The sequence below is a fragment of the Peromyscus californicus genome, unplaced genomic scaffold (genome assembly GCF_007827085.1).
Source record: "Peromyscus californicus insignis strain IS unplaced genomic scaffold, ASM782708v3 Scaffold_18__1_contigs__length_77618521, whole genome shotgun sequence".
Taxonomy (NCBI): Eukaryota; Metazoa; Chordata; class Mammalia; order Rodentia; family Cricetidae; genus Peromyscus; species Peromyscus californicus.
This window is the reverse complement of record NW_026294480.1, coordinates 19,893,314-19,912,261: the sequence shown is the minus strand read 5'-3', so window position 1 is coordinate 19,912,261 and position 18,948 is coordinate 19,893,314. Positions and strand designations below refer to the sequence as shown.

Here is an 18,948-nt window from a genome sequence, read left to right as displayed (position 1 = left end):
CTGTACTGGAGCCAAATTCAAACAATTATCAATATCTAAAACATTTTAAAATATTCTGAGTATTAAATATCTCCATAAGAGAAGTACTTTGATTATTCTGAATTTCTTGTCTTTTTCTGTAAATATCACTAAATTCATCTCACTTTTTACAATTCTTTAATAAACTATTATTTCCAATCTCTTTAATAATGAGTTAGATATAGGGAAGTATTTTGTTATTTTATATAAAATTCACTTGTTTGTTGAGTGACATGGGAATAAAAAAATGACCCAAAATTGAAGGGTGAAGACTTGCTATGCTCTAAAGATGTATTTCCTCTAAAACCCACATTTCAGATTTCTGACTATTACTGTGACGGTGTTAGGGGAAGGGGTTTTGAGAGTTGACTGGGTCATATGGATAAAAGAGTCTTGTGATATATACTGATATTTTCAACTTCAGTGACGGGGGAAGTGTCTAGAAGTTTAGTCAATTACAAACCAGGTTTATCAGTTGTGGGGGTGTGTTTGCTGTGACAGTTAGATCATGAGAGCTTGGACGTAAGGAATGAATTGTTTCTTCCATTGATGGACATAGGACAACTTATACAGAAGAGGTGAAAAGCAGAAGGTGAGGACTGGTTTGAACTGTGGTTCTCAACCTTTTTTAGTGCTACAACCCTTTAACACAGTTCCTCATGTTGTGGTGACCCCCAACCATAAAATTATTGTTCTTGCTACTTCATAACTGTAATTTTGCTACTGTTGTGAATCAGAATGTAAATAATTATGTTTTCCAATGGTCTTAGGTGACCCCTGTAAAAGGGTCATCCAATCTGCAAAGAAGTTTTGACCCATAGGTTACAAACTGCTGGATTAGAGGGTAGTTAACTATTACAGTCTATGAAAGGCATAAGTAACTTGGGTCCCCTGAGTTGATTAGCTCAACTCCACTACACCTTTGCCAACTTAATTTACTGAAAACTCTAAAACACAGAACAAAGAAGTATTTCCTTCATTTAAGTTGTTGTCAGCCAGAATTCCTTTTTCATGACTTTTCAAAGGTCTGACTAATTTGGGGAGATGGTATTGAAGTGAATTTTTTCCTGTGACTGTCTGGCCGTGTTGTTCAAAAGTCTTTGAAAACAGGAAAGAATTTGGATAGCCTTTGTGATGCAAGTGAGTACAAGAACCAAACATGTTTGGTGAAAAAAAAATGAATGAAAGAAAGAAAAGGATTCCCAATGACATTCTGCTATACTTATAGATCAGTGCTTAGCCCGATTGTCATCAGAGAGGACACCTTGAGAGCACTGGACACATAGTCAAGTAAGCAGGACTCACAAGGGCTTATAGAGACTGAAACAACAACATGGACCCTGTATGGGTCTGAGCTAGGTCCTCTGAATTTACCTCATGGTTGTTTAGCTTGATGTTCTTATGGGATTCCCAACAATGGGAGTCAGGGGTATCTGACCCTTTTGCCTAATGTTGAGACCTTCTTCTTATTAATGGGTTGCCTGGTCCAGTCTTGATATGAGGGTTTGTGCCCAGTCTTATTGTATATTGTTAGGCCTACTCTTTTTTTTTTTAAGGGAATAATGAAAGAGTGTATCTGTGGGGGAAGGGACTGGGAGAGTGGAGGAAGGGGAAATGTAGTCAGGATGCAATGGATGAGCGAAGAAGAAAAGTTTTTTTTTTTTTTTTAAGAAAATTATAAAGAATATCTAATAGGTGATTTCAGTGGGAATTTAGAAAAAGAAAAATCCGATAGAATGTAGACAATAAACATTGCTCATAGAGTTTCAAATGGGAATAAACATTCTCCAGGGAAATAGACCTGGCTATTTATGTTTCACTGTGCTAATGAACTTCTACACACTGGATCCATGTTCTGAGGCTTTGTGGGAGGCTGATTTTGAAGGTGGAGTTAATTTCATTATAATCCATCATTGAGACTATGTAACCATTATAGTTATTTGGATGTATTAAAATTTATAATAAGCATGTGAATGAAAGGCAGAGTATAAATGTTTTAAAATGTTGTGTTATTTTTTTCATGAAAAAAGCACATGATTAATAAAAACTAAGTGATTTATAACACCACAATGGGAAAAGCACATCTCAGGAAGGTGTGAAGCCTTATCCATTGCAGGCTCGAGGGTATGAAGATTTGCACTCACTTAAAAGATAATCTTAATTAACAGATACAGAGCTCCACAGCTGCATACAGCAATCCTACTCACTGTGTTTTCGACCCAAGCACTCAGAAATGGATTTAACCATGTCCCAAGGGAATATAGCTAGCACTGACCTGACAGCATCGGACCTGGTAGTATGCATGCCCTGCTCACCTTGGAAACACACAGAATGTAAAAAAGTGTGGCTTGGTGGCACCTTAGCTTCAAACTTTAAAGGAACGCTGAGAAGGTCAGAGAATGGATGTCAGGTTCAGAATCCTGGCGAAAGCAATGCGTGGAACTGTGAAACTGAGAGGAATGGAAAGGCTGAATGGAACTCGTGGCACATTAAAAATATCTGGAACATAAAATGTCTGCCAGAGAAAGTGGAATGAGTAAATAGAGCCAAGAGAGAGACAAAGTGGACCTCAGTAGTAACTGCATAGTGCCAAGGTTGGATAAATCTACCTCATGCCACCCTGGGTTTCAGATGCTGGAAATGCCACCCCAGCCACAGGATTTAATTATCTTTGCTGGGTTGCAATTTTACTCTATGTTAATCCTTCCTTGCTCGTCTCTTGTGTTCTCTATTCCACCATTTGTACGTTGGTGCTATGTTACTGGATTTTTAATGGTTTTACAGAGGCTTACAGCTAATTTCTGCCCCAAGTCTCAAGAAACTTTAAGTTTGCACTTTTTAACAATGCTGGAAGTGTTAAGATTCTTAAACACTTTGTCATAGTGATTAAAAAGTTGGAATAGCACAAATTCTCATGCATTAAATCAGTGTTCCTTCCAAGTCTCCAAAGGAACCCCTCTCCCTCTTCATACAGAGCTTAACAGAGAATTCTCAACAAAAGAATCTCAAATGGCTGAAAGACATTTAAGGAATTGCTCAACATCCTTAGTCATCAGGGAAATGTAAATCAAAACAACTCTGAGATACCACCTTACACCTGTCAGAATGGCTAAGATCAAAAACACTGATGACAGCTTATGTTGGAGAGGATGTGGAACAAAGGGAACACTCCTCCACTGCTGGTGGGAATGCAAACTTGTACAGCCACTTTGGAAATCAGTATGGCAGTTTCTCAGAAAATTGGGAATCAATCTCCCCCAAGACCCAGCTATACCACTCTTGGGCATATACCCAAGAAATGCTCAATCATACCACAAGGACACATGCTCAGCTATATTCATAGTAGCATTATTTGTAATAGCCAGAACCTGAAAAGAACTTAGCTGCTCCTCAACTGAAGAATGGATAAAGAAAATGTACATATACACAATGGAGTACTACTCAGCAGAGAAAAATAATGAGATCATGAAATTGGCAGGCAAATGGATAGAACTAGAAAATGTCATCCTGAGTGAGGTAACCCAGACTCAGAAAGACAAACATGGTATGTACTCACTTATAAGTGGATACTAGATGTAAAACAAAGGATAACCAGACTACAACTCACAACTTCAGGGAGGGAGGCTACCTAGTAAAGAGGACCCTGAGAAAGACTCAGGGATTGACAAGGACAGACAAATAGATGAGATCTACATGAGCAAACTGGATGTGACAGGGGTAGTGGTAATGAAGGGCAAGGGTCGGGGGGAAAGAGAGCTTAGGGGAGCGGAAGGTCCCAGCTGGATCAGGAACAGAGTGGGAAAACAATGAAAGAGATACCATGATAAATGAAGACCCCATGGGACTAGGAAGAAGCAAAGCGCTAGAGAGGTCCCCAGAAATCCACAAAGATGACTCCACTATAGACTACTGGCAATGGTCGAGAGAGTGCCTGAGCTGACCTACTCTGGCGACTGGATGGCCGAACACCCTAACTGTCATTGTAGAACTCTCATCCATCTGATGGAAGCAGAAGCAGAGATCAACAGCCAAGCCCCAGGTGGAGTTCCTGGAGTCCAATCAACAAGAGAGAGGAGGGATTATATGAGCAAGAGATATGGAGACCATGGTTGGAAAAAGCACAGGGACAAATAGTCAAACTAGTGGAAACACATGAACTATGAACCAATAGCTGAGGAGCCCCCATGGAACTGGAGCAGGCCCTCTGAATAAGTGAGACAGTTGATTAGCTTGAACTCTTTGGGAGGCCCCCAGGCAGTGGAGCCGGGACCTGTCCTTGGTGCATGAGCTGGCCTTTTGGAGCCTGGGGTCAATGCTGGGAAACTTTGCTCAGGCTGGGTGAAGGAAGGAGGGGACTTGACCTGCCTCCACTGAATCTACCATGCTGAGCTGAATCCCCAGGGTAGTCCTTGCCCTGGAAGAGATGTGAATGGGGGTGGGTTGGGGGAGAGGAGGGGTGCAGGAGGAGGGAGGACAGGGGAATACATGGCTGATATATAAAATTAAATTAATCATAAAATTAAAAAAATAATAACAAAATAAAGTGCTTTTCGCCCCCCCCTAAAAAAAAAAAGAAAAGCAGCTAGGAGACACACATACACCCGAGAAAGCAAACTCCCACCCCCAGTGAGGAATCTGGCACAGTGATCCTCAGCTTCCCAAGCGTATCAGCTACTTTTTCATTGTGGTAAGACAATGACCCAAATTACCTTATAGAAAAAGAGATGATTTTTGTCTTAGGGTTCCAGAGAGATAGTCATAAAGGTGGGCGAGGCATGGCACGGAGAGAAGACTTGGCAGCTGGAGTAGGAAGCAGAGAAATTATATCTTCAACAGTAACCAAAATTCAGAGAGCCAAATGGAAACAGAACAAAGTTATCAACCCTCAGAGTGTGCCTCCAGTGATGCACTTCCTCCAGCACAGGGACTGCTTCTAAGGTTCCATAATCACCAGCTGAAGACTAAATGTTTAAAGGTGTGAGCCTATGGAGGACCTAAGTGGTGGGCAAAGCCACAACAGCAATTCTAGAATTGAAATTCATAACTTGGTTTTCTTTGGAAACCGCCCAATCCATAGAATTTGAGTACAACAGAATGAACAAACAGAAAGAAGGTCCAGCAGCACACTACCTATCCTGCAGTGTACCTTAATTTAACTCTTGTAGAGTGAACATTCATCGCCCAGGCTTTTACATGAAGAAGGTGTTTTGAAACAAGATCTGCTACCCAATCCCTTTTATCTTAGAGACTTTATTTCGCAGAAACTGATGATGAGTGTATGACTATGTCAGAAATATGCTACATTTCAAAGTGCCAAGCATGCTTTAACTTTTGTTTGGGAATTTTCCTTAACCTCTATAGATTGCTTACATGTAAAATATTAAAACTGTTCAGCATAAACAAGTACAGTATTAGGTTTTAATTAAGCTTATCGGAGTTAAAAAGTTAGTGAATTGGGAGATGACTTTGAAATGTGCAGCACAGAAGCAGTTGTCCTATTTTCATTAGTTGTCATGGATGCTGCCATGTCCTTTATCTGCTGGTGAATTTACAAGGAACACAGCAGGTTGTGAATTTTTAATAGGCTTTCCTCAAGGAAAGGAAAGGTCAGTATTAGCATAAAATTCTTCTTAAAGATTTGTGGCCAAATGTTTCACACCGGAAAACAGGTGTTACTGCAGAACTAAAGCCACAATAATCTATTTTCCTTTTCTTCCTTCCTTTCTTTCTTTCTTTCTTCCTTTCTTTCTTTCTTTCTTTCTTTCTTTCTTTCTTTCTTTCTTTCTTTCTTTCTTTCTTTCTGTTTTCTGTCTTTTTTCTTTTGTGTTTAAAGAAAACTTTATGTCTCACATAATAAAATAGCAAAATACAAATCCTTAAGAAATACTTTTTTTTCTTTAATAGTTGATGCCGTGAGCTTTTGAGCATATAATCAATTGACCCCACCTCTTTGCACCATCAACACAATACATGACTTCATTCAAATAAATTAAATAAGTATAAATATTGATGTCTAATATGAAAAAAGAAAGAATATTGAGAAAGCAATAGTTCTAAAGGAACAAACCCATGTCCAATTGGTAAATAAGTTGGTATGAAAAGTAGTATTTTATCTCATGTATAAGATTAAGGGAAAGAAACAGGGAGAATTTGAAGCAATTATGCACAGAAAGTAAACTAAACTAATAAAGAGGCAGCTTATTGCTGCCCTCTATACTCAGTACAACTGTTGTAGCCATTAACTCACAGCATACCAGTTATTCACACTGGTCCCACACAAGCCTGGCCCTGTCAACAATCCATCATGGGAGAAGGGTGGACTCCTAGGGTCTCATCTTTACTGAACAACTATACGCTAGTGACAGAGTCTGTGATGAAGAGTTGTGCACTCACTGCTGAGCCTACTGGGCTCCATAGGATATCCCCAAATCTGTGGTCAAACATATAGCCCTGGATAAAGCCTATAGGTCATAAAACAAAATCAGTAGTCTTGAAAATGAGAGATACAAGTTTGTGGTGAATATGTTGGCACCAAGTTATGGGTGGGTGGGGAGTGAAAGGGGTAGGTATGTGTTATGTACTTATGTAAAATAGTTCAACAGCAAATTATAATTGATAGAAAAAACTGTGTCAAAGGAAACAAACAATAACACTGTTGTGAAAAACTAATGCTAAAGATACTTGAACATGGGAAGATTTGATAAGAACAAATTGAAAAATTTTGTTGATTTGTTTCTTTCTGAATCTAATGAAACCATTGCCACCAATATAACAATTAGAAGAGGCCTTTGCAACCCATTTGTTTTATCTATGAAATAGGTTAACTACTCACATCTCAAGAGCTGTAAAAATTCAGCACAACCAAAATAACAGTTGCTGTTCTTGTCTATTTAATTCGAGTATTTTTGAATAATGTTTTATCATACACTAGTATTAAGGTCCTAATTACCCTCTTCTTTTTTTTTTTATTCCAGTGTTAGTGGTCAGTTGTGTTCAATCCTTCCTCACTGTAAGAAAAGACAGGGCTTTAAAAAAAAAGTAATTCATTATTAATGTTAAACCAAATGGTTGAAGAAACACTTATTCTGTGTGTAGCTCCTTAACATGTAAAGCCCTGCGTTTGTACCTGTCATTTGCATCTCTTAATTATATTCCTGTTGGACAAAGTAGACATCTTTTCATTATCAGATTCTTAGAACCACAGTCTAAGTTCCAGCCGTCCTCCTTCAGCATTGCTGCCACCGTGCTCAGTTTTCTAATCCAACAGAAACTCCCACGGCATGTGGTCCATTTACAAGAGTTGATTTTCACTCTCTATAGTCCAAGTGAAGGCAAAAATCCAGCTGTGGTTTTTATCCTAAATGTAGCTTTATAGAAATTCAAATCCACATGTTTGTATAATCTGGTACAATGCTTTGAATTGTTGCCTTGTACATGTCTCTACCTCAGTCTAGGTTCTGTATTCACCTGTTGTTCTGAGATACAAAATTTGTGAAATCAGAATTTCTTTAGCTTTAAAACTGTATTCAGTCTGTATCTGGTAGCTTAGCTATTACATGCTTAATAGATCCTCATTCAATCCTGCATGCTTTTCAGGGTTTTCTCTGCGTATTTGATTTGCATGTCACATTTGGGTCTTCCATAGAACATAGATGGAATTTTTCATTTGCTTTTAAAAGTACCTGATTATATGGAAAATTCAAATGAAAGAAATTGAATGAATAGCCAATGAAAAAGAGAACTGTCTACTCTGAGCCACAGTGCTGTCTAGCCAAGTGATTGATAATGCCAATAGCGTCCGGTTGTTGTGTTTCTCAGACTGAATAAGGAATCTGTAATGCTTAGAGCGACAGTGGGAAGATGCCCACAGTGTTGCAAATGCATGTAATTGGAGAGTTTCCGAGCAACCAAGTACATTTTTGGATACTAATAACCATCAATCTCTTGACTTCTTGAGAGTGATTCCTGGACTACACACTCGTATGTGACTTCTGAGAGTTTCTTGATTAATAACAGATACTTACTGAGTTTACTCATATTGTTGTTTCCAAATAGCTACATATGCAGTAAAATTCTCTTTGTTCTGCAACTTCTTATATCTCTAAAATACTTACACATTTCAGATATGTATATCCATTATGTCACTAATGATGAATTGTTTGTTACGTGAAAAGAAGAATGGAGTTGTATACAAAGTAGATTGCTAAATCTAATGAACATAAGCATTTCAGCAAAGTAAACCACTTTTGTAAATTTAGCTGTAGCTAGCAATATAATGACATGTATAATTATGCTTATTTTGGCTTATTTTAACTGTTAAGATTCGTGCTACAAACATACCAGCATGGAGAATAACTTCTAATTCTGGGATCTTGAGAACAGGCCAGATTAGCCATTTATCTGGAGCAACCAGCTCTAGGTTTCAAAAACTGAAATAGAGAGCATTAAGGATAAACACACAGTGTTGTTCTCTGTCCTCCACGTAGGCTCACTCACTCAAATATCCATAGATATAAACACTCAAAAACATTTTAACATTCATATTCATTAATATATGATAAACAAACTAATTCTCATTAAGGAAAAAAATCTCATTTAAATAACAAATTTTTGCATTAAGTGGGAAATATTCAGTTTAAAACTCCTATCTTTGAGTTTTGATTATAAATTACCTGAAGAACAAATCTAGTTTATTTAAATAAATATTTAACTCCTGTTCAATATCTCTGTAACTAGAAAATATTGTATCTATATTTTAATTTTCCAGAGTAGAGATTGGCAGAGCTCTTTTGATTTATGCCTATATTTTGCATGATTACTAAAAGCATAACATTTGTAATTATATATCATTTTAATAAATATTTAAAAATTTTAAGAATTGATGCCATGTATTTTGATCATATTCTTCCTAGCTGCTCCCTTTAACTCCCTCCAGATTTATCCTCAACTTCCCCCATCTTTATGTCCTTTCTTCTTTTAATTTTAGTGCTTATTTGTACTATTAGCCAATTTGTGCTATTCATGCCCTTCTGCACTGGGGCCATCGACTGGGCCATGGTGGTTCTGACAGGAGCTACCACCCTAAAAGTAAACTTAAACTCCCTCTCCTATGGACCTTAACTGTACATAGCTCCTCAGTTATGGTGGGGGCTCATAAACCATTTTCAACTCCCTTTTAGAATATTGACTGGCTTAATTTGTGCAGGTTTTACAGAGACAACCGCAGCTACTGTGAATTCATGAGTACAGTCATTCTGATCTGTCCAGAAGAGACTATTTCCCTCTGCTCCTCGCTAACCACTTAAAACCTGGCCCTTCTTCTTTGAGGGCACCTCATCTTTGGGGAGATATTGTGATACAATGTCTCATGGGTAGCTCAGCCTTGAACCCTCACTTATTCTCTGCTGTTTGATGAGTTATGAGTTTCTACGTTAACCACCATCCACTGCAGAGAGTCTTTCAGATGAAGTCTGAGACCTGCACCAATCTGTTAATAGGGAGGTGCGAATTCAGAGGGCAATTCAACACTGCGCCCGTTTAGCAAATTAATAGTGGTAGGTTCAGCCCTGGCCCTGTGAGCACACCAACCACAGGTTCTTCACTATATTTGCTAGACTGGGCATGTGTAGCATGTCTTCCGGAGAGCAGGTCTTAAATACAATCATAAAAATGGTTGTTTACCCTCAGATGATTCATGCCACTACTGCATCCATGGGTGTGATCTTGCATACTGGTCATTATATTGCTTCACAAAGTTCACAGCTTGATAAGAATGCTGGCTCTCCTCCTCTTCAGACGCCTGCACAGCACCTTCCAGTATTATGAGAGCTAGCCAGCAGGGAGGAAACTTTCTAGTCAGTATCAGCTTGATTTCTCCATGTTCTATGATCAATGTGTGTGATGTCTTCAGCAGCAGATCTGACTATCAAGTTCTGATGGGAAACGAAGAGCAACATGAATATCCTTTCTTGCTTTGGGAGTCTTTAGGACACTTTTGACAGAGATCTTGAAGAGAGATATCCACACCTAATGCTGGGCTTTTTATTTGGCAGCCTGTGACTTCTAAAATGAATATAATCTCCTGTGTAGTGTAACTTCAATTAAACGCTTTTATATGAATGTCCACATGTATGAAGCTTTTAAAACAGTGAATTTTCACATGGCCTTTAAAACATCCTTGGAGTTAATTACTCTTCCCCAATCCCTTCTCCACCCTCCCCTCACATTTTTTTCCCCAGTTAAAGCTCCTTTCCTTTCCCATTATTGACTTTTACCCTTCATATGAAATTTGACATTCTCTATAGAAATGAAGAAAGAAACAAAAGTAGATGCATTGTTAAGTAAAAAAGTGCATTTTATTACAAATATTAAAACAATAATCATGGTATATTCAGTACCAGTTGTTCAGTGGTACAATTAAGCCATAGTTATAACCATATTATTTCACAATAATTTCTGTTTTCTCTGTGGAAAAGCTTCTTACACAAGCTAAGAATCCCATGACAAGGGGGCATGGATCAATGTTACCTTGGTACACTGCCACATTATCTGGAAGATGCTTAGGATACATTAATCCCAAGTACTCAACAGCCTAGAGTTTATTAGTCCTGGAATGATTTCCAGTTCATTCTCCCAAAGTCTGAACTTACTAATCCATGCATCTGCAAGCCTGGCTGGCTTCCTTTAAGGATATCTTTGAAAAACAGTACAGGTAGAATTTTCCCAATAGACATAAGTTCCTAGGCCCAGAGTTTAGCTTCAGCAACGTGCATGCTAGGATATTTGCATATGATCCAAACTACAACTCTTCATAAGATGAAATAATTCTCAAAGTTTGGGTGTGGTTTTGCTATAGACACAGGAAAAGCAGTCACAGTCTTGTCTTGAATGTTTTTGTTCTTTTCAGATTTCAAGAAGGTATTTTGACAAGGTACAAGGTTAGGGCACATTTTATGTTATGGTTTATTTATTTATTTATTCTTTAGTACATGTATCAATGTTACATATATATCTGTACTCTAAGTCATACAAATATTTGCATGGTTGTTGGCACCTTTTATATGAAACCAATTATTGTGTTTATTATTCCCACATTTGGAGTCTGTCTCTTGTATGCTTGAAAGAGTTAGATATTCTAAGATGTTAATACTTTCCAAGCAGAAACACAACAGATAATAAGTTGGTAAAACCTGAATTCCCTGTATAAGGAGAGAGTAAAATAACCTTCCATTTCTAGAAATAGTTGAAAGTACATCGTTTATAACCTCATGGCTGATGTCTTTATCAGGGGTTATTTGTTCATAAAAGTGGTTATATACCAGGTGGGAAGAGGGAGCTTATTTTAACTTGGGAGAGTTAAATTGTTTTTCTGTTTAGAATAAAAAATAACCATGCTAAATGAACAGATCTTTTTGGCGCTTGAGTGTGATAGAATTGATAGTTACTCGATTCTGATTCACAGAACTGAGATTACTGAGGCCATTATTTGTGATGGGATTTAAAGGACCATCTTTGAATTATTTTACCCCTGTACACCTTTAAACATCATCATGAATATGCTCCTTTTTATTTCCTCTAGCTTCATTCAGACCAAGATAAAGGAGATGGATCGCTCAAATATATTTTATCTGGAGATGGAGCTGGTACTCTTTTTATTATTGATGAAAAAACAGGTGATATTCATGCCACAAGACGAATTGATAGGGAGGAAAAGGCCTTTTATACTCTACGTGCACAAGCTATTAACAGAAGAACTCTGAGGCCAGTAGAACCAGAGTCTGAGTTTGTGATCAAAATCCATGATATCAATGACAATGAGCCAACATTCCCAGAAGAAATTTATACAGCTAGTGTTCCTGAAATGTCCGTTGTAGGTAAGTGCAGTTACAATATCTATAATGGTATGGAAGGTGTGAAAGTAATTTCAAATAATTCTTGTAATATTATATTTAATTAATTGAAATCAATTTTTTATTTCCTAGCTAAAATACATATATATTTGAATACAGAAGCAATGAGTCAGAAAAGAGTTATTAATAATTTTACATATCATGTGAATTTGTAAATCTTCACTGCTTTCTGGTAGACCTCCTCAAAAATTAAGAAAATACCACTAAATTTCAGTAGAAAAGACTAAAATGACACTTTGTCATATGAACTTTCATGGTAAGCATATCAGATCCTGAAGACATATGTTTTAGGATTAGAATTGTTTCTTGCTGTCCACAAGAGACCAAATCCTGGACCCCTTAGAGATACTGAATATTCAGTCCCTTAAGTGACATAGTATGGGCATATGCTGATGCATGCCCTCCTGCATATTCTCATGAAACCTATTTTTATCTCAATCGTTGCTATCCTGTATTGTTTATAAGAAGCACTGAGGAGTAATTTCTACTCATGTTCAACAGAAATTTACTTTAAAAACATTTTCAGTTCTCCAACTATAGACCATTAGAGACTTAGAACTATAGACCGTAGACTGGTACAGCAAGGGTACCAGTGGTAAGATATGGTTTCACGTATGAATACTCATCACAATTTACCAAAAGCCTTTGTTTAGATTACTTACATATTCAAATAAAAGCCTTGATTATCTTCTATTTTCTTAAATATTGAAATTCCTTTGTATTTTAACATTTACATATTAAAATTATGCTGCTATAGTCTCATATTTAAATATATACACTGAAGCATCATACAATAATTTTGTACAGAAAAACAACTTTGAATTGTGAAATGTATAAAATAAAAGGAAAAACTATAATGTTTAAGATAATGGAATGTATTTTAATGTTATCAAATGTGATATATGGATGAGAAAAATGAAAATACTTGATTTTTACTAAATAGTTAATGATAATATATTCAAACCCCAAGAGTGCTTGATAATATTTTTAGTATAAGATATATTTAGTTTCATAGAAAAACAAGCTTCCTGAATGTGTATGAACTTGTTTAAATTCATAAAAGCATTTTTAAAATAGCAACTATTGGTATTTTAATAGTAACTATCAAATTCCTACATTTCTCAAAACCTTTGTTCTGGGAGTGTTATTACACTTCGATAAACTCCAAGGACCCTGGGCAATCACCAAGCATAAAGCCCTTATAGATAACGTGAACTCTATTAGACAGTTCTTAGGAATTCTGGGAACATAGGGTCATCTTGGATTGTTTCTAAATTTGGAATTCAATCTATTCATAAAATTGCATTCTAGAGCAGATGTTGATTATTTTTAGAGTTAATTAGTGCAGAGGGAGAAAGAATATAGTTACTCCTTTGAGATTTAGCTGTGCCCTTTACACAAAACAAGCCTATTATACAAAACTTCATTTTAATATCAGACCTCAACATTTGTAAAGGGACCGTGCTTGTTATATTCTGAAATATTGCAGCATTATCTATTTCATGCACAAGCACGCACCTTTTGGCTAAATACATATTGTCAAGTTGAACTCAAGATTCATTCGCAACACTGTATACCTTTATCTGGATCTATCATCCAACTGTTTAGTTTCTTAAAGCGATCATTTTTAAAGCCCCAAGTCACTCAAGTCTTCCATGAAAACCAGCACTTTTGCTCCTCCTTCTGGTACTGTGCAGAACTAAGCTGAGTTTGGATACTTCAGGTACTTCTGTGGTGCAAGTCACGGCTACAGATGCTGACGACCCTTCATACGGGAACAGCGCCAGAGTCATTTACAGCATACTTCAAGGGCAGCCTTATTTCTCTGTGGAGCCAGAAACAGGTCAGAAACGATGTATTGGGGTTTGCTGAAGTTACCATGTTTGTGATCTTTGCAAGTATAAATGGGAGAACAAAGATAAAACCTAAGCATTAACACACGGACAAGAGTAACAGTGCCATACTTGATTTTTTTTTCGTCTGTGTGTGTTCATGTGTGTAAGGACATGTATGCACATCTATGCAGATATATTTGGAGGCCAGCCTGGGCCATGAAGTGTACTTTTCAATAGATACACATGTTGATTTTTTTTTTTTTTTTTTGGTTTTTCGAGACAGGGTTTCTCTGTGTAGCTTTGCGCCTTTCCTGGAACTCACTTGGTAGTCTAGGCTGGCCTCGAACTCACAGAGATCCGCCTGGCTCTGCCTCCCGAGTGCTGGGATTAAAGGCGTGCGCCACCACCGCCCGGCACTACATGTTGATTTTTAAGACAAGGTCTTCCACTGCACCTGAACCCTAAAATTTTGTCTAGACAGCTTGGTCAGTAAATCCCAGAAACCCTGCTGTTTTGCCCTGCAAGAGTTGAATTGGCGGGACCTTGCTGTCATTATTTGGAGTTTGCACATTAAAACCAGGACTTTGGGTTTGCATACAGAGCCCTTCACTCACTTTGACATATCCTCAGTCTGATTCTTGTAAAACTCAAGTAAATAATTGATTGAACTAATAGAAATGTAACTTGGGCTTTATTTGTAAGTTTAGATCACTATAGTGCATATGATATTACTAGGAGATAGCAAATAAATTGAACTTTAAAGATTTGTATGAAATTAGCTTCATAATTTAGCTATATAATTAGCATATATGTATATACATACATACATATATATATATATATATATATATATATATCATAAGTGTGATACTTGATTAAATTGGCAGCTGCCACATAGTAGAGTAACACAGCATTTGTATTTTCTCAAAGGTATCATCAGGACGGCTCTACCAAACATGAACAGAGAGAACAGGGAACAGTACCAGGTGGTCATCCAGGCCAAGGACATGGGTGGCCAGATGGGGGGTTTGTCTGGAACCACCACAGTGAACATTACACTGACAGATGTCAACGACAACCCGCCTCGCTTCCCTCAGAGTAAGTGCCCTTTAATGACCAATCTGTAGAGCTTAAGATCTAGAGTGAAAAGGATGGTTCAAGAAGTTTCCAATTAGCTAATAAACAGATAGTGATAATTTACTACAAAATTTCCAGCAAAAGGTAAAACTACTTATTTTAGCATTATCTCTTACAGAAATGGAGACTCTGAATCTCCACTACCTCTCTCTATTTCTCTGTCTCTATCTCTATCTCTTTCTCACACACATGCACACACATACACATATACATACACACACACACAGAGTGTGTAACAATTACCTAATAATTGCTTAATCCAGCAAAAGGAATATGCTCATTTTAAAAAGCTATTAATTTACAATGAATTTTTTCTATTCTTAAGTAGTAATAAGGAAGGTCCTAACTTGAAGATAAGATTTTTAATAAAACAGCTAATTATAAAGGCTCTACTATAAATGACAATGAAGCCAGAACTTGAACTACATTTGCTATCACTATGTGTGGGGAGGTTTTCCTCATCCACATATAGATAAATCCAACGTTAATTAATTCTCCAAATTTCCAGAATCATTAAGAATCAGTTAAGAATCATAATCTCCTGACCATACAGTGCATGCATAATGCACCTATTTATTCTCTCTTCTTATGACAAACGTGGTAGATTTTATGTGTGCCACATAGACTTGATGCCATTGATGCTACTGGATGCTCAGCATTCTGCTGGTTTCCTTCTGTTCCTTCACTAAGTTCTCCATTTCAAATAGAATTTAGAGTTGTAATGAATCAACCATGAAAAGCACATCATAGTATAACCTCTATTCTATTATTTTTAATTTTAAAAAATTTGCAAATTTAGTCACATCATTTCTCTTTCTTCCACACCTTTGTCTTACTCTGCCATGTCCAGCAACCCCTAAATTCAACGTTTCTACTTCTTTAACCATTGTTTTCACACACAAACACACACACACACACACATAAATATATATATATATAGTGTACTCAACATGTGAGTATAACCTGCTGATCCATTCACTATAGTCTGCATGTATATGTTTGTAGGGCTGATCCTGATCTCGATTCTGGACAGCAGTATCAAGGTTGATTACATTTTACTTTTTACTTCAGCTTTAATCTCTTCATGATAAAATAAATTTTGAATTATAAAACATTATTATGGTATTTGTAACTTTATACAAAATTATGACTTGGAAAAAATTATGATATTGTACTATAATTTTACTCTTTATAAGAAGGGTTGTAATTCTTTCTGTACTGTTAACTTACATTTTCCTGTCAGAAGTTCATGATTAGGATTAATTTGTTTAAAATTGTGTCTGTAGAAGAATTATGAAAGCAGATAGAATTATGTGAACTTGCTTGCCATAGGTCTGTATGTACTGTGTGTGTGTGTGTGTGTGTGTGTGTGTGTGTATGTGCATACATGCGTGCATTCACACTTGGATGTTTGTATCGTATATATAGATTACTTTTAGCCACTTAAATTACGTGCCAAACAGAGAGGGTTTTTTTGGAGTGATGGTTTTGTTTTTGTTTTTAATCCCTAAACATATGGAGAAGAAGGACATCCATGCACACACTTTCCAAATAGTTATATTTCAACTCAATGTTATATGTGGTGTTTATCAAGGAAGAGGAAATCTAATGTAAACTTTAATATCACTATGAACATTTTAATAATTGGCACACAATTTAATACAATGTAAAATTTTAATTTCACATGTATTCTTGACCTTCCATCTTGAGTCTCTTATCAAGAGAATGAACAGGTAGAGCTGGAGAGATGGCTCAGCCACTAAGAGCCCTTATTGTTCTCACAGAGCATCTGGGCTTGGGTTCTAGCACCTCCACAGTGGCTCACAACAATCCATGATTCCAGCCTCAGGGGGTCTGTTGCCTTCTTCCAGCCTCTGAGGGCACCAGGCATGCATGTGTTGTGCATACAAACATGCAGAGTAAACCTCACACACAAAATAAAATAAATAAATCTAAGAGAATGAACATGCCAATTGAGGGAAATATACCATGTCTAATTAATTCCCAAACCCGAAAAGAACAAAATGAATATTGAAAAGATTTTTTTTCCAAGAATATATATCAATCTGGAGGAGTATTATATTTAAAGTTCTTAGGAATTGTAAATGAAATTTATTTCTGAGTGGAACATTCAATAAAGTAATTGATAGATTCTAATTGAATGGAAAATAAAACATTTTAAAGCTAAAAATTATCAATGAATCTTTATTTCAATGTGTTTTCCCTTTTAAGTCCTTCATTTAATAAGCATTTATTTGCCTTTATCTAATTAAAATTTATGATTGCCATAATTTAGGCTTATTACACAAAATATAAAAGTAATATGGCAACAATAATTGTCATGATATTAATTAATAGAAGCAGGAAAAAGGCAGCATACACTTAATTTTTAAAGAAAAATTTTACTGGACACCATATTATTTATTGGTGTATTTTACTGAGTCATGATAACTCAGTATTACAATATCCATTCAGCAATTTATTCAAGATTAAATACACATTAATGCCACACTGGTAATAGCAACAGAGATGTTTTGATCTCAACGTCCAATTTCTGATGTATTGCACAATAGTTTTTAAAAATTTTCAATATACTCTGTAACCTACATTGTTATTTTAAATTATAAAGGAACATATAATTAATTTATTTTTATTTTATGAATCTTCACAATGTATCTATTAAGGACACTTACAGCAAAAAGGATATTATTTGGTAGCATAGGAGTATAGGACGTCTAGGATGTGAAAACTGATTTTTAGTGTCTAATATCATTTGATTAGTTATCCATCATTTTGCAAGTACTGAACATATTCACAGAAAACACATCATTGAAGTCTCAATACTGAGATATGTGTTATATATTCATTTTACTGCCTTATTATTTTCCCCAATGTATAAAACAAACAAACAAAACAGCAAACGTTACATAGTAGAAATTATAATACAAACCAAAAATATTTACCACATTAGTTCTCTTTTTAATCAAAAATACATTATTCTTTCACATAATTCATCCCAAATTGTTTCCCCTCCTTCGACTCCTAGCTCAGCCCTACCTTTTCCTTCACCAAGATCCACTACCCCATTTCCTCTTCAAAAATTCTATTTGTCATGTTTAAGTGATGAGAAATTTATTTTAAATACATAATTTTCTTTAATATTATCTTTAAAGAATGGAACCAGTATAACACTTACTCAGAGATGTAAAACTGTTTCCCTCTAAGTCTTATATGAACCATGCTCCACTTACATTTAATCAATTAGGTTAACTACATTTCCAGTCCATGACTTCGCGAGGGTTCCTCACTCGTGGGGTGACTTGCTTCCTGGACAGCTCAACAACAGACCCTGCAGGAGTCTCAGTGGTGTAATTCACTTAGTAGCTTTCTACTGTGGTGAATTAAAATGAGCTCTATATTTTTTCATTATTGTCAGTAATGCTGGGTCATAGTGTATTCTTCATAGAGTGATGAAATAGGACTAAATAATTCAGTGTATATGCAGTATTGATTCATTAGTAGAACACATACTCCTGTGTTCACTAATGTTTGTGTAAGTGATACTTTGCTGTCATTAAATACAGAAGTCAGATCACACTTAAAACTTCTTTCAAGTTTTATGAAACAAATTCAATATTTAAAAATATGAACCAATGGCTGAGGGGTCCCCACTGGATCAGGCCCTCTGAATGGATGAGACAGTTGATTGGCTTGATCTGTTTAGGAGGCATCCAGGCAGTGGGACCAGATCTTGTGCTCATTGCATGAGTTGGCTGTTTGAAACCTGGGGCCTATGCAGGATTGTTTGGCTCGGCCTGGGAGGAGGGGACTAGACCTACCTGGACTGAGTCTACCAGGTTGACCTCAGTCTGTGAGGAAGGCTTTGCCCTGGAGGAGATGGGAATGGGGGGGGGGTTGGGGGGAAGGTGAGGGGGACGGGAGGGGGGAGAACAAGGGAATCCGTGGCTGATACGTAGAACTGAATTGTATTGCAAAATAAATTAATAAAAAAAAAATTATCACAATTTTTTAAACAAGATCACAAATTC

General features: G+C 36.5%; 1 protein-coding gene across 3 annotated transcripts in view; it reads left to right on the top strand.

Annotated features, from left to right (window-relative positions):
- The window catches only part of Cdh10 (cadherin 10), a 195,470-nt gene that overhangs the window by 134,280 nt on the left and 42,242 nt on the right, over positions 1–18,948 (top strand). For all 3 annotated transcript variants that reach the window (XM_052743074.1, XM_052743077.1, XM_052743075.1), the window contains 3 exons: positions 11,597–11,891; positions 13,651–13,770; positions 14,693–14,860. In XM_052743074.1, the coding sequence (XP_052599034.1) occupies positions 11,597–11,891; positions 13,651–13,770; positions 14,693–14,860 (583 nt within the window). The remainder of the gene's footprint in view (positions 1–11,596; positions 11,892–13,650; positions 13,771–14,692; positions 14,861–18,948) is intronic.